This window comes from Tyto alba, unplaced genomic scaffold, assembly GCF_018691265.1.
Source record: "Tyto alba isolate M040663 unplaced genomic scaffold, T.alba_DEE_v4.0 Super-Scaffold_27, whole genome shotgun sequence".
NCBI classification, from domain to species: Eukaryota; Metazoa; Chordata; class Aves; order Strigiformes; family Tytonidae; genus Tyto; species Tyto alba.
In genome coordinates, this window is record NW_024881301.1 from 21,364,348 (window position 1) to 21,386,398 (window position 22,051).

The 22,051-nt window shown below is 37.8% G+C and overlaps 1 protein-coding gene across 2 annotated transcripts in view; it reads right to left on the bottom strand.

Moving 5' to 3' along the window:
• Positions 1–20,733, bottom strand: part of LOC104358255 (myelin basic protein) — a 91,229-nt gene extending 70,496 nt beyond the window's left edge. For both annotated transcript variants that reach the window (XM_032991330.2, XM_032991329.2), the window contains exon 1: positions 20,664–20,733. In XM_032991330.2, the coding sequence (XP_032847221.1) occupies positions 20,664–20,714 (51 nt within the window). In that variant the 5' untranslated portion in view covers positions 20,715–20,733. The remainder of the gene's footprint in view (positions 1–20,663) is intronic.
• Positions 20,734–22,051: the final 1,318 nt, after the last annotated feature.

Here is a 22,051-nt window from a genome sequence, read left to right on the forward strand (position 1 = left end):
ACAAAAAACTATGGACTTTGTAACTGAATGACAGGAGCTCTTCCACTTCCCTGTTTGATTTAAATAGGCCAATATTAAATGCATGATCTTGAAAGAAAACGAGTTTCATTACTCTCTTCTCCCAGAATGAACACAGATCCTCTGCCTAGTATAAATAAATGCACAAACACCACTTAAAAGGAAGTATTTTCAAATGTCAAGACTAATGGGGGTAATATTTACAAAATAATCAACACATGATTGCCCTTTTCAAAATGTAAAGATTTATTTTCAGATAAGAGTTCTGAAGCACAGTTGGCATGGAAGTAAGATTTTTTTTTTTAGTTAAAGGAAACTGATAAAGACAAAAGATAGTTTATATAACTGTAAAACACTGGTATTACACCTTTTAATTCCCACTCAAGTAAATTAAAAATACCAAACAAAAAACCTCTGCTCACTTCAAAAGCGTCTGGTTTTGTAGAAGACCTCCAAAATTGAAGCTTAAGTCATCAGCACAGAATAGTGATCAGAAAAGGATAGCAATCAAGAGCAGACACGTGACTTCCTGCAGTCAGTCTCATTTCTCTTTTGTATTTGAAAGATACGTGCATCCAGCAAACACCAGAGGTCATGAAAAGCTCCATGTGCAGAAGTATGGGCATAAAAGAATGAACACCTCTTTGCTTTTACAAGTTCTAGCCTAGTGTTACCTTCGTTATCAGTATATGAAGATAGGAAAGACATTGATCACATTATCAAGATACTAATGTGTTAAAAATAGTTCCTCACTGTAAGTTTATATTAACAAAAATTGATACAACCATTAGATACTAAGTTTTATCAAAATCTTGAGTCTAATGGACACTCACCAGGAATGTTAGACACTAGGCCAAAATTAGAATTTCCTTGATAGTCCCTGAAACCAACTTCTGCTTTCAGCCTTGCTGCGCTGTTCCCAAGGTTTCTCTTGTCCACATCCCCCTGCGCTCTTTGTTTGCCAACCCAGTCCACCACTTCCTCATTTGTCTGTGGGTTGTCATCTCCCTCCCTCATTGTTCCTTGTTTAAAGCCCTCCTCACCAGGTTGGCTAGCCTGTTGGCAAAGATGCTTTTGCCTGACCTGGTCAGGTAGATTCAATCTCTTCTGAGCAGTCCTTGATCCTCAAAGAAAGTAAAAACCAAGTGCCTGTTGTCAACATCAGCTGTGCAACCAGTTGTTGACCTCCAGGATCCATCCATTTCTTCTCAAGCCCTACACCCCCACTAGCAGGAGGGCAAGGAGAAAACCCTTGCCCTCTGTGCCCCTGTGCCATATAACCACACTTTATAGGCTCCAGGTCTCCCCTATCAGTATCAAGGGTGGCCATGTGGAAGAGTAGCAGAACGGGGTAATAGTCCAAGGATTTAACAAGCCCCAGCAGCCTCATCACAACACCATGGATCCAAATTTCTCTCCTAAAAGAGAAAGTATGTGACAGAGAAAGAAAATATCCACAGAAATGTAGTTGCACCTGAAATTATTACCTTGGATTTAAAAAGACAGGAAGAAGGGACAACTGGGAAGTTTACATTAGTTTTCAGAATCATACTAAAGCACCTTGCGGTGTTTATTTCCCAACACACCTAAAAACCAGAAGTTACATCCCTTTCCCATTCCTCAACAAAGACATAGCAAGAAGACTCTTAGAAGTATTAGTCACTTTTGCAAATCTTGAACAAAACCAGTTTGTAAAAAATTAAGAAATTATCAAGCTTTCCCACTTTGATATCAACAAAATATGGTGGTTTAAGAACTTTCATCATAAATTATTTCTTAAAAAGAGATAAGCAGGCAGATTGTACTCCAAAATAACAGCAGACGTAAGCAGATTTTTAAAACAACTCTGGTGGCAAATAGGCTTCTTTGAAAAAGAAAAACACAATGAAGATACAGTATCATAGACTTTGGGTAGTAGTTACATGAGTACAGCACTGCAAAAAATTGCAAAGGAAAGACATAATCTAAATCATCATCTTTTCCTGCCCCAGGAAATCAGAAAGCTGCAAATGAGTAAAAAGAAGTGTTACATCAATAATGGTTCCTGCAAAACATTTTTACACTTTTGTGGCATAAAAGGTTTATTCCTCCATCAAAGAAATCCAGTAAATACAGATTCAACCATATTCCTCTGGAACTACCACTAAAATGCATTTTAAAATACATAAATTTGAAGAGACAGACTTTGCCCATTAATTCTCAGCAGGAAGCAACAGAAAGCTAGATGCTAAATTTTGATATGAAAATCACATGGCAGGAACAACTACCTTTTCAGAACACCACAGTACCATCCCAGGGATTTGTTCACCTCATGCCCAACTATGGGCCCAAATCTGGCTGACCTTCCTGTCAGCAGGGCAATGCAGGTCTCTCAAGTATAAACTTAATGCTAATGAGTAGGTAGTTGTCAATGATACATAAATGAAATTACTTGCTAGAACACAGAGAAGTAGCTAGGATTTTTTCATGCTTAGGAAAAAAAAAAAAAAAAAAAAAAAAAGAAGAGTCATACTAGAGCCAAAGAATAAACACTGAAATGTATACAATACTTTTCTGAATATTTTTAAGAAAGCAATTTCAGAACACCTATTATAAACAATTTATGATTCTACCTGACATATTTGAAGAGAGGCACAATAAAGATGCCTTTTTCACTTTCCCTAGTTACCTTACCAACCACAAAATGCAAAATCTAAAAAGATTACCTGATTTCTGAAATATTCTAGATGTCAGTCATTTTTCATGAAACTGTTTAAACCGAACCAGAAAGACTGTCACAAAACATTCAATAAATAACACAAAACAATACATCTAATTAACACTAAAGCAATACAACACAAGTCAGAAGAATCTCAAAAAAGCTAACCAAAAATAAACCACTCCAACAACAAGGAAAAAATTCCTCAGCAATGTCTCCAACACAAATAGGAACTGCTCCCATTTACTGCTTGCTTTGACTTCAGCATCCACTGTCAGGAACAGAGGATCAGACCCTTACTGACATGATGATTTTCCTTTCACAGTGTTCATGTGCACTAAGCAAGATCATGGTTCTTTATTATTGTTTTCAGAGAGAAAGTGATTTCAAAATAATTAGGAAGCCAGTTCTTCAGACATCTTGTACACTTTCTCTCCAAGTCTTCAGCAAGTACCCACACAGATCACTCATTGTGCAAGAATGCTCAGGAGACAGGAAATCTGACATTACATAAAAACTAGTATTTTCTTCTCTGACGGCTTCTTCAGAAGCAAACAATTTTGTGATGCTGCTAATGGTGAGAATTGCAACTCCAGAGACTCCAAGCAAGAGGCTCTACTGAACTCGCCATTAAAGCCTGCTCAATTTTTCATAAAGGCAAATGCCTTCAAAGCAAAATTTGTCAGCCACTTCTGTGTAAAGTGACTTTATGTCAACGATTTGTCTAAAAACAGATACTTCCTTCCAATGATTTTGCTCCTTATTCTGTTATTTTGTTTTCTAAAAGCAAGAGAACAATGCTTTCCTCCATGCTTTAAGCCAACAGAGGCACTCCCACAAAAGCTACTGTGCAGAGTTACAATTGCACCAATATGATTAGAAATAAAATAGATCATTGTAAAACATATACAGCATTGTAAGACATATACTAGCAAGCTGAAAAACTAACCTGAATGTTCAATAGCAGAACCCTCCCATCTCAGAAAGGGATAACAAAGTCTCAGAGGAAAAACATTTTGGAAAAAACCCCCACACACAACTGTTTACCTAAACATGCCCTCAGAGATGACTTTTTAATCATTTATATTCAGGCAACTGCTCAGTCTGTATTTAAAATGTCTAAACTGGCATTCAAATTGTACTGACTGCTGTGAGGGGGGAAACAACAACAACACAAAAAAACAAATCCTGAAGAGCTTCTGATGTTACAAGAATGGCAGGGGCCAATTTTATTACTTGGCCCACGACTGGTATATGAAGTTCCTCTAAAGCAAGAAGCAAGCTACACGAGAATAGAGGATGCATTGTTTCATTCAGCAGCAATAACATTGGAATGTTTATGCAGTTTTGAGACAAACGCACTTTAGTGAACACCTATTTCAAACCCTATCAGAGCACCTGATCTCACTGGGGCTTTCAGACATTGTAAGGGCCCGACCTCAGCAAGCTGGGGCTGCCAGGCCACCAAATCATTTGTTGTATCAGTTTCACTGTCACCTTTAGATAGTGGTGCTCTCCTCTGGAACACACTTACACTCTAATGCAGATACTTACATATGCAATGCGATTAACGTTTATCCAAACTCTGAAAAAGTGATGTGACTAGTTTCTAACATGTCTTGGTGATTTCATATGCAAGAAGTACAGGTAAAATGTTACATTTTTTTCCTACATATCTCAAGAATTTAATACATTCCTAACTTTCGGAAATAGTCACCTCAAGTTAACTATTGCTGCTCTTTGGGGTAAGACAAACCTTGAGAGCCTGAGGAAATGACTCACTCAGATCTTACACTTAGTGTTTCTTCAGTCCCAGGTGACACCTGATTCATCGGCAAATACATGCCATTACTCACCTGGAAATAGCAGGGGGCTTCCTGTAGAGCTACTTGCTTCCATTTACATACACCATAAAAACCCACTGTGGTCAGAAAGCATTTATCAAAAGTGTCTTAAGATGTCCAATATGATAAGATACAAGCTCCATAATATATATGTTTCATAAAGATGTTCTCATCCATTTTGAAAAGCATGAACAGATAATCTAATCATTGAAATAAGATACCACTACACCTGTTCTTCAGGAGTACTTGTTTTGTAGATGTTTTTTAAAAATGGAACAGTTTACAGGTACAGTAATGTTTTAAACAGTTGTAGCTACCATTTTCCAAATATATAAAGTCAAATAAAGAAACCAAACCTGAGAAAAAACAGGAAATAGAAATTTTCAACTGACTGTAAAAATAAATGTCCATCTTCTCTACTACCAATGTAAATAAATATCAGAAGTGATGACAATGAAAGACTCATGTGTGTGTACAGATGGGAGAAATGGTAATACCAGAAATACAACCTGTGAGCAGCCATCTAATCACTCAGTGAGCCAAAAAGCAAATAGAAACTGATGATTCAGTTTACCAGTTTGATTCTTTAATGTGGTTCTAGTAAGAACTCTACACAGCTTCAGAAGAAAAAAAAGTATTGTGGTGGGGGGAGGCATGAAGAAAGACATATCTCTATTGCGTTGAAATTTGAGCTATATGTTAAAAAAAAAAAAAAAGAAGTTATTTAAATAAGTGCTACTTTTGCACCATTTATAGTCCTCATTTGTGCAAGCCCTAGGCTCAGTGGGGAAGAATGAAGCACTACCAGCAAGCATTTCTAATCACTGCTAGAGTCTGTCTCAAACTTCAGGCATGAACACGTTTTTCCCTTCTTCAACTTCCACCTTCTTCAGGGCCTAATTTTCAGAGCTTTCTTCTTTTTTAGCTATTTAATGAAAAAAAAAAAAAAAAAAAACCCAAACAAACCAAAACCAAAACGCAACCTTTAGCTTAGCCAGCCAGCATTGCCTTTCTTCTGTGACCACCCAACACTAACTCTGTACTGTTGAGTTACCACAGGCTGGTATCAATTTGTCAAGGCTTTGTGAAGCTGTGACCAGTGTCCATCTTTCTAGCAAGGTCTCAGGCAAGCAAAGATCATCATCCAACTAGAAAGTGTACTTCATGCCACTTCTCTCTTTCATGTGGCACAGTCTTGCAAGAAAAAGGCCTCATCTCCAGTATTTTTTTTTTGTCAATTATCCTGAAGTGCAATACCTTACTGACTTAAAAAGACTGTCAAAGGTAGGGTACATTCTGTGCTCAACAGAAACCTCTGCATCTACAGTGAATGAGCAATAATGCAAAGTGAAGTGAGAGCCAAAAGCTAAATGCTTAGCTGTTTTTATCTTTTTATTAAAAGGCAGATAACAGTTTTAACAGTAATTGTTCTCCATGGATAGAAGGTGCATGGGAACAGCCTCCTTGGATTTACCAAGGGCAAATGGTATCTGACCAACCTGAGAGCCTCCTGTGATGCAATGACTGGTTCTATGGAGAAGGGGAAAAAGCATGACATCATATCCTCTGACCTTAGTGTGACCTGTGACACTGCCTCCCATCACGTGCCACTCTACTCTTACAGTCAAACTGAGAAGATAAGGTTTGGCTAGGTGGAATACAAGAGGTAGATAAATTGGTTGGAACACCAGGCTCAGAGGATTGTGATCAATGGCACAAAGTCCACCTGGCAGTCAGTCAGCAGCTGCATCCCTCAGGGATCAGCACTAAGGCCAGTATCATTTAACCCCTTCATTAAAGGCCCAGGTAATAAAAAACTGGGGGACTGACCAGTACACTGAAAGGCAGAGCTGCTATTCAGAGGGACCTTGAGAGGCTACACAAATAAACTGATGAGAATCTCATGAAGTTCAATAAAGGCAAATGCAAAGCCCTGCATCTGAAACAGCGTAACCCCATTCACTAGGACCAGCTGGGCCAGAAAGTAGCTTTGCCGAAAAGGTTTTATTTATTTTTTGCATCCATTTTAGTTAAGTGACTATAAATGACTGTATTACAGCTGTTTGGAACTGATGAACAGCTTCTGAAGTACATTGCAAAGGCAGGCACTATTAGCAAAAAGGCTTAACCCCAGTTTTCCTAAACCTGGACATGTGAGAGAAAAGAAGCACGAGTCCCTACAGAGCAACAAGAAACGGGGTTGTAAGAACAGATATGTACTTAGAGTTCTGCTGACAATTTTTCTCCCTTTGTTCTGCTTTGCTTCTTCTATAGACTTTAAAGATACTTTGCTTGAAGCCAACACTGTCACAAGATGACAGCTTCCCAAGGGAAAAGCTGTGGCTAACAAACCAGTTTAAAACCACTTGAACAGTCACAGGTGGTCACAGAGAGTTACAGAAAAACAGGAGCCTGACTTGAGCAGTGAAGAAGTCAGGATCAATTTCTCCTCAGAGGGAAAGGTTTCTGACCTCAAAACCAAAATGGGTGGGCTGTATGAAAGACTACAAAAAAGCTCAGATACTACGCTGTCTCAAACACAGGCAAAAAATGCAGTCAGACAGTACTTAAGAATTATACTCCAACAAAAATGTCAAGACACTTTACAATGCCAGGAACAAAACCCAATGTACACAACTTTTACAATGATGATGTCAGTGGGTTTGATTTTGGGTTGGTTTGAGGTTTTTTTGCAAAGCACCCATAAAAAGAAAAAAAAAATTAAAAATCAATTACCATGAGTGAATAGATGAAATTAATTTTGCAAAGTTGGCAGGTTATGATGCTATTCATGTGACAGTAGCAATGTTGGCTACTGAAAAGCCCACGTAAATAACATGAGATCAACTCCCAGCTATAATGCATTTCTCGGTGATTAACAAATAACATCCTCAGATTCTGCTAAAACAATGTTATAAAAAGCCAAGAAACTAATGACTAAACATGCCGGAGAGATATTTATGCCTCTTATCAAAGGACTGTGGTAGTAGTTACTTATAAAAATTTATTATTGCGCATCTTTTATGTATTATATTATTGTAATACAAGGTCCTCACTGAAATGAAGTTCTACCTAGTCCACGATGAGCAAATCATACAGTTTCGTAAGCTCATACCTTCCCACTGCAATAATTATTCACATACACACACACCTGCCCCCCATTTTCCAAGTATTTGCAGACAAAATTGGCGTCGTAACATAAATTAGTTAAAAGCTGTTGACTTCATGACAGTTCAACTGCTCATTTTCATCAGCATATAAAGGTGTCCAGCTCAAAGCAATAGTGTAAGCTATACTAAGTGTGATTCAAAGGAAAGGTTGATTGCTTCAGTAAAATCCTTTTCAATACATAAGCTCCATTTCAAGGCTAGACACGTGACATTTCCAAAGTAATATTCCTTGAAAATAAATCTTTAGAAAAAACAAATCCTCTGATTACCTCTAATTTTGCACAGCAGTTAACACAGCTACTAGAGGAGACACAGCGCAAGGCAAACTTCTCCTTGTATTATCAACACCCATTCTATCCCCAAGTCACAACTGTCCTTTTGTTTGTTTGCCACCCAACCTTTTTCTCCCTGAAAGAGGATACACGTGCAAAACATGCTGATTACCTTTTTATCTAGAGGTAGGTATAGATATAAATACAAATACACAAACAAATCTATCAGGGTCCATAATTATGGTGTGGTATGGACAGCATGAGATATAAGGGCAAAACTGGGTTTCATCTCCTGTCCACAAGACCATGCTGCAGAGAGACTACAACTCTTCAAAACTACACTGCTGTTTGGTTTTGTTTTGTTTTGTTTTTTTTCCACCGGGTTTTGTTCACACACAGCCTGCAGCAAATCCCGTTACACTGATGTGCAAAATCTATGTTAATGCACTACTTGGCTGGCAATTTTAAGTGCACAGACGTCATGCAGTTGAAGACTGCATTTCCCTCAGCAACTGTTACTTAGTAACCCTTCGCACATAAATAGAGCTTAACTTTACTGCATATGTGTTGTGAAGGCTAAAATCCATGCCTCAATTCTATAGGCAAGTAGGCATTAAAGGAGTCATGTGGAAAACTGTAAATCGAACTTGCACCTGCTATGTTCAACTGCTTCTCTAGGCAGAGAATTTAACTGGAGAGAGAAAAGCTGTGCATGAACAGGGAAGTATTTCCACTGCCATTCTCTTGCTGGTATTTCATCATAAAAAAAAAAAGCAGGTACAATTTCAAAGCTAGACCTTGGACAGACTCTCTGGTATTATTCTTATGCTGTGCAGTGGAGATTTCAGATATAAGCACAACAGACTATTCAAAGCATTTCATTTTCTCCCCTACAGGTAGTATAATCCATTGGCTACATCATCTGTAGGTGGAATTGGTACCGCCAGAGCAACAGTCAAAACATTACTAACAAAAAGCTGTGCAAAACAGATCCAGGACAGGCTACTTGTGAAATGACTGACAGCCTATTCAAACCAGTTGCACAACTATCAACATGGGTCTTCTGAATCATTTTAGACCAAGAGACTGCCTTTTTAGCATTGAACAAAAGAGGTGGCCTGCTGGAAACACCTAGGCCTTTTTTAAATTCGATTCTCTACCATTACAAAGGACATATCATTACTCTGCTTTGTCCCATCCTTTGCCTCTGGCACTGCACAGTTTTATCTCCTGAAATGATTTATTGTAACAAAAGTGGATTGTCTTGACACAAAAGCAACTGATTTATTAACCTATACCGTATTTCATTAAAAATATAGTCATATGAAGAGGCTACACATAAACTATAGTTGCAGTTATTACACTGAGTGACTAAGTATAAGCATACAGATAAGCAAACACATTTCATTTGAAATTCTATTAGCAAGTTTAGAACCTCTTATAGTCTAGCACATCTCGTTAAGTGCAGCATTCAAATAATCATTTCCCATTTCTTCCTAACAAGAAAAAAATAATTATCCTAAAAAAGGATTCTGGAAACTCTAGCAAACCAAAATACTCTTCCCCTCAACATTCCCCTCACAACTCTTGTCCTTTAAGAGGTAGCTCAACAGATACAAAAGTTCTCCTTGCAAAATGCCAGAGAATCAATCCCTCAAAATATGGATTCCTACTTAAAGTTTTATCTCTCTGTTACAACCATACCTCTATACTAACAATGCTGTAACAATTAGAGATGTCCTAACTCAGACCAAGAAGCCTTTACTGCTGTTATACATCAGGCAAATTTTTAAGAAAACAAAGATCAGCTAGGAACCATTTCAGTGTTTGAAATTAACCACACTAAATCATGACTAAGAGAAGTCCAGATGCTCAGAGATGTCCCTGAAATTCTCATTTCCTTAAAGCCACAAGATCTAACTTGGCAGTGCAGCATCAGAATTGAGAAGTGAGCAGGAGACTTGGCCAAGTCTTACTCAGCAATTGGGACAATTAACTGGCCATCTGTTTCTCTGCATGAAGAAAGCAGCTCTGCACCTGCTCCACCAGCCCACGGTTCGTAGCCTAATTGGTTAAAGCAAGCTAATCAGGGCAAAAACCAGAATGACTTGTCAACTGCTGAGGCCAGTGCTCAGAAGCTGGGATGGAAGCCAAGGCCCTCTGCTCGTGGTGGAGACACCTCCCTTGTCGGCCCCACGTAAGACACGTTCAGAGGGTCTCCTGTCCCTTACACATAGCAGCAGGAGGCTGAACTGAAAGTGACCACAGACATGCAATGTAGTTGATGCAAAGTCTGTGTCAAGCCCCGAAAGCTTCCAAAATACCAGAAATCTTTTATTTTCCCATAATCAGGTGATGTAACAGCTGCAATACAGTGTTATTACAGTATTAACTGCATTATGCCGTTGCATTTTAAGCTCCTTCTGCAACATCCCAGAGTAGAATCTGATGCCTGAAAGATCTCAGCATCGCTTTCCAAAGCAGACATAGCACTCATCTCCCTGGCTGTTTGTGTACTTGGAGTTAAAGGTCGACGGCCAGGACACCTGCACAATCTTGTGAGAGGGCATTAGAACCCAGGGCTCCCCATCCCACCTGAACACACCCACCGACAGGGGCCTTTTGGCCTCCTTTCCCCCACGCTCCATAAAACTTTCATTTTCAGATGGTTTTATTGATCATTATGGGGCCTATATAGCATGCATAATAGAATAATAATAAAATAATAAACACCAGACAAGATGTCAGAAGAAAGGAAAGGGGTATAACAAGCAGAAGAGCTACACTGAAGAAATTCCAAAAAGGAGTTATATTCCCTGTCCTCCTGAGAGGATTGCAGTAAAGTAAAACAAAGCACAGAGGTCAAAACAAGATAAAAAAGTGTCAAAGCTTAATTTCAAATAGGTATTTCACCTATTTTTTTTTTCTACTTACCTTCATTTATAAGGCAAGAAATCAGCTGAAGGAAATATAAACTCTAACAATTTTTTTTTAAATACTGAATTGTAGGAAAAAAAAATCATTATAAGTAATTTGTCAAGTAAGTGAATCTGCAAGACTTCTAAGGCTAAATCTTCAGTTCCCCATTGTCACCACCTACAAATAAACATGCTTCATTTAAGTCAATCTGAATGTAATGGATTACAGTGGTTCAGAAATAAAATATATAACAAGTTTTCTCTGAACACAGATTTGATTTTGAAAGAAAATTAAGATTAACACCACACCATAGGAGAGGACCTCTTTCCATCAGCAAGTGTCCTGCATCATAAGGCAAGATTATTTCTTTCAGCAGAAAAACCTAAGTTTTAGTCTTAATTATGTACAGCTTTTGACCTAGGATCTCATCTCATGAGACCAAGCTCCAGAAGTAACATCAATCATTGAAAACATACCAAGTTTCCTGTGTAGCAGTGTACCAAAGAGTTGTTAATTTATGCAGTGGGCCTCACTTACTGTGAAGTCTGAAGCCCTTCCTAGAACCTTAATATGCATTTAGAATCACAGAATAGTTTGGATTGGAAGGGAGCTTAAAGATCATCTAGTTCCAACCCAAAGTTTATCCATACTAGTACTATGTATTTGTTAAATATATTAAAGATATTTAATTTCTTAAAATCAATACATAGTAAGTATTTAAATATCTTTAATATATTTTATGAGATATAAACATTACTCAACTGTTACAGACACTAACTTGAGATTCTCAGTCTCTCACATTCACCAACATTTCATCTGCCAAGTCTCAAAAAGCCAGGATTGTCTGGAATTTCAGACATTATGTTAAAAACAAAATAAAACAAACCACACAACAAAAAAAGGACGGTGATTATTCAGGATTTATCACCGTGAACCACAAGGCACGTTTCATCCGCAACAGAAAGCTCTAGCTCAACATTAAGAAAACATTTGGCCTGTAGTTCACAGGGAAGATCAGAATAGATAGCCAGACTCCCCAGGGTGGGAGGCTACTGGTCTTGCCTTTTGAAACTTGTCTAATGAGCACATTTGCAGCCATACAGGGATGTAAGCAGAATATCTATATGTGAATATATACTTACTTTATTTTTTTAAATACACAGTTGTCTTTTTTTATATATGGGTGTGTGCATAGACATATATACATGCACACAAGGAATTAAAGTGGGATTTACAAGTTTTTCCACACAGTTCCATTTTTCATTGGCAAATTTTAGCTGGGTTTCCCCCCCCAAATTCAACAGCAATACTTCTGTTTTCTGCATAAACCAAATTCTTCAATAAGTACAAGGTACAAATTCAAAGAAGCAACAAAACTTTATGACAAAGTATATAAACGATGATGAAAACAGATCATAAAAATAACAGGAGACAGTTTTGCCAATATTTGAAAGATGAAAAGCAATGGGACTAGTGGATTCTTTTGTAAAGCAATGTAACGTGGTATGCTGGGATGGCTGCTGAATATGTCAACATGAAGAGAGCGAGATGCCTGGAAAATAAAACAGTTTTTCAAGTGGGTATGTGTTCCCAGAAAAGTGCAAATTCTCTCTTTCTTTCTACAGTGTTCCCACCTTTCTGATCAGACTGCTTGTTAGCTGGCTATCTCTGCACTGTTTCTGAGCATGCAACTGCACTGTTAGCAACTCAGTACTACTTCTAATGCCTCAGAAAAAAATCAAAACATGGCATTGAATTTAAACTGGATCAGAGATGGAGGTACTGGCAGAAAGTAGTGTGCAGAAAGAAGCTGTGTGTAAGGAGTAGAAGGAAGATAAAGGGAGGAAGGAAGAGGGAGTGTGTGAAAGGATGGGAAAATGTGCTAGACATGCAAGTCAGTTATGACCACAAAAAAAAAAAAAATTACTCAGATTTCAACGTAACAGTCTTGGATAGTACCTTTTAACTGAGATGCTTTCAGTATATTGGGATTTCCATAATTCATCTGAAAACCTCAGCACTACCAGACAGTAAATCCAATCCTGAAGCTCTTACACAGATCGGGAATAACTGACGACTCAAAAATGGTGACAAATGTTTTGATAGTAAGTGACTTGTTTAAGGACAGATCTCATCCATGACAGTCTTGCTACAATTTCTAGCTCTTAGGTCTTTTCTGTGGCTTTTTTGCTGCACAGAGTTCATGAGCAAGCTAGGTGCCTTCATGCCTCCCTAAATTCATCTTTCAGTTCTAGTCAAGTCCAGCTGCACCAACCTGTATATCACTCTGTGTCACTGTAACAAAATGCAAGATTTCTGTTATCACCTCTTCTTGATTATAACTGATGCTCAGAAGTCCCCCTAATTATCCAGGGTAAGTGGTATGTATCTCGTGGCTTTCAGCACTATGCAAATTTTGATATTTTTATGGCCACATCCACAGGATGCTGCACTGAAAGACCAGATTGTTTTTAAGAGTGATTCTTATCTTATCAATCAAGAATAAAGTCATATTACTCTGCTTAAAAGTTTTTCAATTTCCTTTTGCAAAACCCTTTTATTTTTTTCCCCTCCAGCAAATGCTACTGAAGTATTTCCATCAACTCAAAGCAGAGGGCATGAGAAAGTTAAGTGAAAAGGAAAAACATTCCGTGACATTTTAGCTCAAAGTGGAAAAATCAGTCTTTGAACCATAGCCGCAGACAAGTCAGATTTACTCAGTGTACAAATAACTCCAATTACACAAGAAATGCACCTTCAGTTTCTGAAGTGCAAAAAGAAGCTACTGTTAAAGTGATACTTTGTACAGGAAAGCCTTGTATCTTCTTCCTTCTGATGTCCATTTCACACTTGCTGAATTTACAAATGAGAGAAAGATGCAACTCACCTTAGCAATGTGCAACTCCTCTTTTCTCACGGCAGAACATTTAGCATCATATATGAGCAGAGCTGGGGTTTTAGTTTTGTAACAATGCAAAGTGTAAAACCATTCTTACAACTAGTTACACTGACCTAGCTGCACAGTCAGTTACACTATCAGAAATACAAGTGTGTGAAACTGAGGATTAAAATAAAACATGGTTCCACCACTCTTCCCAGCTGCCGCCCAGGAGCATCAAAGACAACAGAACTAGCTCTATGGGAAAAAGATGAAGACAAACTTCAAAATGCACTGTTATCAGGGTTTAACACTTTGATAAGTGCTACAGGACATGTTTACCAATCACTGTTTTAGATACTGGAGATTCTGCTGTGCTTTGGCCTGGGTACCCACAGGTAAAGCCTGGCAAACTCTCCAATAAGGAGAATGCACTTCACCGCAGCCGATTTTACAGATGTAACTGCATTCTAAGGTAATACATTACTGCAAAAGATTTTTTTAGGTTTTTCTCAAATATAACTAATGGAAATTCTCGTTTGTTAGTGTGATCTACTTCACCCACTTTCAGAGCAGGTGATAGAACATACCATCACATGCTGATCTATGACAACCACAACAGTAGAAGCACAAAAAGGTTATGTGAGGAAGGAAGATATTGCTTCCTTTCAGGATCTCCATGTCACCTACTTCTTCCTCAAGATTAGAAATAACTTCACCTTCATTTTTCTAGTGTGAAGATGCTAAAACACTGGACAACACGTTCTCAGGCTGAAGTATGGGCTCACTTATTACAAAAGTCATCGCAGCAACTAGAAAAAAATCAGAGACTTCACAAAAAATGGGCAGTGCTTTACATACCTGTTCTTATGACTCCTTGGTAATTTAAGTGGTACTGTCATTAAACTCATTTGATAGGATGTTTATCTAGTTCTGTATCAAAGCTAACAAGAAGGGAACTGTAGGAAACTGTACCACAACAGTATGGCATCTGAAGCACAAGACCTTAAAAAGTACAGTGTGTACTTCCCTCTTCTAGTCAGTTCTGCAGGCTGAGGGTGGGAGAACAAAGCCTAAGACCCTACCTCCTCCCAGCCAAAACCACAGTGACTGTGCCTCTTCCTCTTACACCCATGCAAGCTCAAGCATCTCAAGACCTAAAACAAGAAACACTGGTACATAGCAGTTGCATGCACAACAGAAAAACATGCTCTCGACTTATTTCATGTAACCATTACCTACATATTTACTCACTTTTTTTCATGGAAACGTAGATCTAGTGACATACTGACAAGATTATACAATTCAGGCAACTCAAACGCTAGCAACAGGTGCTGTGGCAGTGACCAGAACTTGCTCCTTGTTCTCATCTGCCTCGCCTCCTACCTTTAAGTCCTCCACCAGTTGCTCTGCACAGCAGAGCACCGTACCTTCCCATACATGCAACGACAAAAAACATGGGAACTTAAGAGTACCAGCTCTGATCCAAGGAGAGTTAATCTTACACACACACTTAGAATGAGCTTACCATATTCTAGACACTAGAAAGATTAAATATTGTAACTACAATTGACCCAATTAAATTCAGCACCTTTAGAGTTTAATGAACAGTCAAGTATTACAAACACACGACTTGGATTTAGACACGTAAATTGTGCCCTTTAACTTTATAATAGAGCTACTTGCCTACTTAAACATTAGACATAAGACTTTCAATACCATACTGAATGATGGTCTTAAGGTTAATTTTTGAGGACAGATGTCATAGCTACTGCATACTTGGCATTCTCAGAGGCTTCAAACAGCACAGTCATTTCAATATCGCTATGATATCATCTCACTAGCTGAAGCACGTTAGTGCCCGAAGGTTTCACTCAAGGTCTCCAAGCACTACTATTAATACAGAATGACACTGCATCTGTCCTAACAAACAATCCAGCTACTGTGAAGGTTAAAAAATTAAAGGATTTGCTCAAGGCTAAATCTAGGTCGATGGTAGAATTTGAAGCAAACAGACGCCTATCGAATTGAACTGGTCTTGCTTAACCTGACTGCCCAGAACTTCGCTTCACACCCTGGAAGATGATTTGCTTCTTCCAAAAGCAGCATTACCTTGTACCAGGCACCAGTGTAACCAGACACTGGCGGGTCACAAGAATTTCTAGTGTGTAACCTGTAAAACTGGCCAGTGAAAATGCTCACCAGATCTCTCATGGAAAACACTGGCACTCTCAACATTTTAAAGTTTTTCTCTCTTTTCCTTTGCCTTCGGAAAGACAATGGATTGAGAGGGAGTGTTTTAATCAATATATCAAATTACAAAGAATACACCACTATAGCCCTTGTGCTCTTTACTGCTTTCTAGCAAGAGGTGAAACTCTGAGAAAAAACACAATTGTACTTGAAAACAAAAATAGTGCTATACCACTTTGCTAGGGAAAAAAGTGAAGAGGCTACACTGATTAATTTATGTAGACTATAAGTAAGACTATATAACAAGACTATTTATTTAAACATCATATAATCAAATACCACATTTGATTTTTTGGGGTTTTTTTTAAGTATGTTAGTTTTTTACAGAAAAGCATCTCAGACTTCAAAATCCACATAATCTGCATGTCATGTATCTCTCAAACTGTAACTATTACAAAATAAAGCTCTGTTTTATAAAAATAACACTTCAGAGAAATTAATAAAGCAAATAAAATTACTTCATCTGTTGTTTTTTTCCTTTCTTGATACTTTATGATGCATAACAAGAGGAAGCACCTGCTAAAAACCACACATACGGCTCAGGTCTGTAAGCAGTCTCAACCATGAAGGGTAGGGTATCAGATGAGAACAGCATGAAAACCCTTCTGTTTGCAGATCACTGAGCGTCTGTGAGGTGAACAATACAACTACTGTCCTGTACCAGCCATCTTCAAAATTAACTCCCTCTCATCAGGCACAGCCAGAAAGCTTTCTGCTAATGTTACCAGGAGTAAGGCTGTGCAGGCTGCAAATTTCTGAACATTAGCAAGACAACTGGGGAAAAAAGACGAGAGAAAGCAGAATCTCCTCAGAAGCTGCATAGAAACCATGGATTTATTGATTCAAGCTAAATTGCTACAGTGAGCACGTACTAGTTATGCCGAGTTCTTCTTAAACACTGAGAACCAGGCAGTTTATCAAAATTATCAAATCAGCCACTGCAAAACACATTATAGAATCTAGGTACATACAGAGGGCAATTAAAGAAAAGATTTTTCATAGGTTTACTACACAGCAAGACTTGGTCATTGCTAACAGGTAGCTTTTAGTTCAAACAAAACATTAATTTGTAGACTGAGTGCCCTACCATCACTACGTCCGCTTTCAGTTTTGGCCTGTGAGAAAGCAATATATTGTGACAATTACATTCCCCAAAGTTTTTCAGAGTTAGATATCAGAGGTAGCAATTGGTTCCTTGCTGTTTCTTTACAGCACACCCCAAGTATGTCAAGGACATGAAATAAATAGATGGTCCATTATTTCCAATAATCAAAAACATTCCAGGCCTGTGTAAGTTTCTTGAGCAATCGCCTGACATGGCAGGGTAGCGGGGTCAATCTTTTACTATAGGTCACAAGCTTGGTTTAGAGCTCCCCACAGTACTACGTGGCTCAAGACACATGGAAACCAGGCTCTGTGGACTCAGTGCATTTGGTAGTTGCTGTGGAATAGATGGCACAGTGACAGAAAACTTCCTTCCGATCCCACCTTCCCAAACAATCAATGAAGTTAATGGCCAGTTCTGACAGGTACCAAGAAGGTTCAAAGATTTGGGGATGGCAATATGCGTGCTGTGCAGAATGAGGGAGACAATCAAAGTGGAGAGTAGTGGAGAACTGCGCTGTTGTAATACTTACAGCCAGCTTTAGTCACTACAAAAGAGCACGTGGCATTTCGTAGCTTAATGATGCCACATTTACACAGACCAACTACAACTCTGAGCAAAGACCGATAAAACTTCAGTCGTCTACTCTATCTACTCTTCTACAGTTAGCTCTCAAAGAACTTAAGAAACTCAGAGCATGAAGGACAGCCCATTCTTTTTGTTATTATTGTCCTTGGATGTATTTATGTAAGCTTAAACCCAAGAATTTACACTGTGAACAAAGTTAAACAGAATAAATACTTACACATTTACTAATGCATTAAGCAGACTGCGAAGTCTAGTATCATCCAAAGTAAAGACAAAGAAGATAAATTGACGGGTTCATTGAACAATTTTTATGTATCTTACACAACTATAAAAAAAAAAAATCCACTAAACCCGACAGAAAGAAATCTGAGAGAAATGAGATGGAATATGTTATCGCTTTGAGTAAAACATAAGGGTTTTGTAAATATTTTCCACATTATTTAGGTCAAATAGACCAACTATTTTTCCAAGCATTCAATTAATTTATAAATATCTCACTATTTTTAAATTATTTATTTATTAAATAATCACTCTAATAATTGTAATAATCACTGTAGTAATTGCTGTATTGCCATTTATTGGACAATCAAGAATTATAATTACGATTTGGCAACTGTCTCTCTAATGTCACAATACATAAAATAGCTGTCTGGAGAACTGGTCTGTAAATTCAAGAGCCAGTAGTGTTTGTGCAGCAAATTTGACATCACAGGTCCAAAGAAGCTGCCTAAAATGATGTTGTTCTTTGGTACTATATTTTTGGGAAAGGAAATACAGTAAACAAGGTGAAGCTACAAATAATGCATTTTAGAAAGACACTTAATGGGATGTTAGCCTCTTTCACTGCAGTTCTACTGCTGTGAGTGAGGAGAGGAAGTTCAGCATTTCCACTGTAGTCTCTGCAAGCCTTCAACGATTGTCTCCATGCCTCACTAGAAGACTGGTGGGAAAACCATTCTAATTTACAGGTATATTCAACAACATCACCTGCACCAAGCTACTTCAACTTAAAAAAAAAAAAAAAAAAGTATTACATGGTTACTCTTGCTGATGAGAATTTTAATGCTGCCTGTAAGAACTGAACCAAGATTTACTAGTCACGTGGAATACATACTTGTACTTTAACTGTTTCTTTCTTGATTTTAAATCTGTGGTCTTATTTCCTGTGACATGATCAGTGTCCTACATGGGTAAAGGGAGATTTTGATCAAGCATTGCCTATTTTAAACTTTAGGAGTTTGGTGGTTTGCGTTTTTGTCACTCTAGAAGGATGAGTGAGGGACAGAAGATATTACTACAGAAATAAAGTTCCCACTTCAAAAACATTTTAGGTAAATGAATATTATTTTGATTGCAGAACCAAGTATTCTCCATGAACTAATTAGGAAAAGAAAAAATTTTTTAAAAATTGCAGCATCCATTTTCTTTTTAGGTCTGTCTCACACATTAAGTGCAAGACTCATGGCCACCTGACTCTTGCTCACCACTGCAGAACTTGCACCTATTGCACAGGCTGCTACAGTCTGAAGAATCTCTTCCTTTTTGAGGCCCCATGTGCCTGACAACTCACTCACCTGCTACCCAGATGCATCAGACACACGTGATCCCGCAGCAAGAGAAAAGTTATGTGTTTTCTTAACCAAATTTTGTCCTCAAAGACCAAAGCAGGGGATACGTGGTGCACAACAGCCCATCAAGCTCTGTAACCTGCCGTATCACACCTGCAGGATCTCACATCCTTGGTCAGAAAAGATCAAAATATTTGGCTAAATACATCTTTTTGGTGCATTTGACTTTTCTGGATCTGCACAACAGTTTTCTAGAGGGGAAGTCTACAAGATCAGTCAGTACAAGACCACAACTTAGGACTCAGACTATTGTTTGTACTGAAACTGAAACTTTGGACCACAAAACCATTTTGCGAAATACTGCACAAACACAAAATACATTGAGCTAGTTTTCCTCTATTCCTGTTGTTTTCTTCCTATTCCTTTCAGTGCGCTTATTTATTTTTCTAAAGGAGATAGCAAAGAACTAGTAAGTGTATGAATTCTAGTTTGTATACCTTTTAGGGATAGCTGCTTATCTGCCACAGCAATGCAAAATACCCACATTCCTCCAGATAAAGCATATATCTGTTTACATCATTTGTCCAGTGCAAAGGGCAGTAGTTTTATACAGTGCCCGCTCAGACTGTAAACTGTTATCTTTGGCTGGGGATGGGTGGACAGAAGTTAGCAATAGCTAGTAACAAGGATCACTGTTTTTTTATATATATATAAAGATTTATTTTTTTAAAGATATGTGTGAATTCTCTTCCGGTATAATGTAGAAAAACAAATAAACAAGATACTATCAGAAGGCAAACAGAATACCACATTATGTGCAAAATACGCAACAGTGTCAGCAGAGGCACAGAAAGCAAAAAACTAACTTTTAATGAACATTTTGACAGTTCTCATCTTTTTTTGCTGGGGAAGAGATTTTTAAAGCTGTATCTCCTCAGACTGACAATCTTTTCTTTTAGAATTCTCTTATGTGGTTTTATATTATGGATAAAGCCTATGATTGCCCAAACTAGAAGCTGTCAACACACTCATTGTTCAGCTCACTGGCTCTTTAAAAATTTCTGCAGTTTCATGCTTTTAAGACTCATTTCATTAATTTCCATCATCACTGAGATGCCTTTTTATCAGCTATGGATCTGACACAGGAAAACATCACATCTCTCATTAAATCCAGCACAACAAAATCCTGGTTTGGCCACATCTCATAGGACACTTTTTACAAAGGAGGTCATCTTCAAGTGACAACTACAAAATAGTAATGGTGAAAGTGATCTGGTAAACACACACTAACGTACTAAAAAAATACATATTTCTTAAGTGGCCCTGCCTCCTTCAATTTTCTACACTTACCTTGGTTGACTTGTCAGCAGTATGTTCTCGTTTTCCTACATGGTTTCCCATGATGGATCACCAGAACTTCAAATTCTGAAAAGATAAAACCAAAACAGCATTTGTGAAACCAATACATTTATACTGAAATACAAGTTAATTTTTTATCTGACACAGAACATAGAGATAGTTCTCATATAATAATCATTTTTACAGTCCAAGTAAGATCTGTGAAAGATCCTAAAAAAAAAAAAAAAACCAAAAAACAAAAAACCACGCTTATCCAGTCTATTTATAAATCTAAGCAATACCAAAAAGCTTTCCTTCTTCTAAAAAAAAGTCATAAGCAGTGGAGGAAAAACTAAGTTTTTATTGTTAAATTTGCACATAACACAAGACTACATTAAAAATTAGGTAAAGGCTGTGTCTTTTACGTTTATAATACCAAAACAGTGTAATGTGTATCAAATGATTTGTAACTACAAAGTTACATAAAAGATCAAGTAAGTTCTTTCAAATTCACATTTGCTATTATACAAACAGCAATTACTGAAAAAAAGTACCTCACTGAAATGCTAACAATTTGCTGTGGAGGTGAGAATGGTTATGTTCTGCAGCCTACACTTTCATGACAAGAACATAAGAAAGGAATGCCAACTCTTTGTATTTTCTGGCTCATCCTGTTGTATCTCAGCTTTAACAGAGCTTATGTAGGTTAAACCACAACACTCAGATTTCACCTTTTAGAATGCACTTGTGGCTGCGCTATGTATTTCTTCTCATAGAAGCATGTGTTTGTATAGAATCTTATGCACAGCTGCTGCCTTCAGCCGACTTGAATGCAGTGCAAGGTAACATTTAAAATCCTGAAACTTAAAACTACATGCAAAAGAAGTTTCAAGTAGTCTTTTTCCTCTCAGAATTATGAGCTGAATTTTCAGTAATGAAGTTCAGTTTCTGGTGCTAACAGTAACACGTCATTACTCTGTAATAAACAGACCTATATATCCTAAAACCTTAGCATCAGAAATCCTGGCACAATGCTGTCACTATCAGAGGGCTAAATTATCCCACTAAGTATAATCTTATGAAAAGGCTAGGGAGAAAAGGGCAACCAGACCTTTGCTATGATAGAAAATGTGTGAAGTAAAACAATAGACTGTTAATCAGTTACACTCACTAAAACATACAAACATAGTTATAACCCCAGCTACATGCACTGATTTGTGTACCATAGGACTCTGAAGATAAAAATTTTGATTACTTCTAACATCACAGAAATGTGTACTTTATCAAAAGCAATACTGTCCTGTATCTCTACTGCAGCTTTTGGAGAGACTGATAGACTTATTTCTCCCCTGCCCAGTGGCGATAAATTTTCAAATTAGTAAGGGTCTGCAGTGCTCATT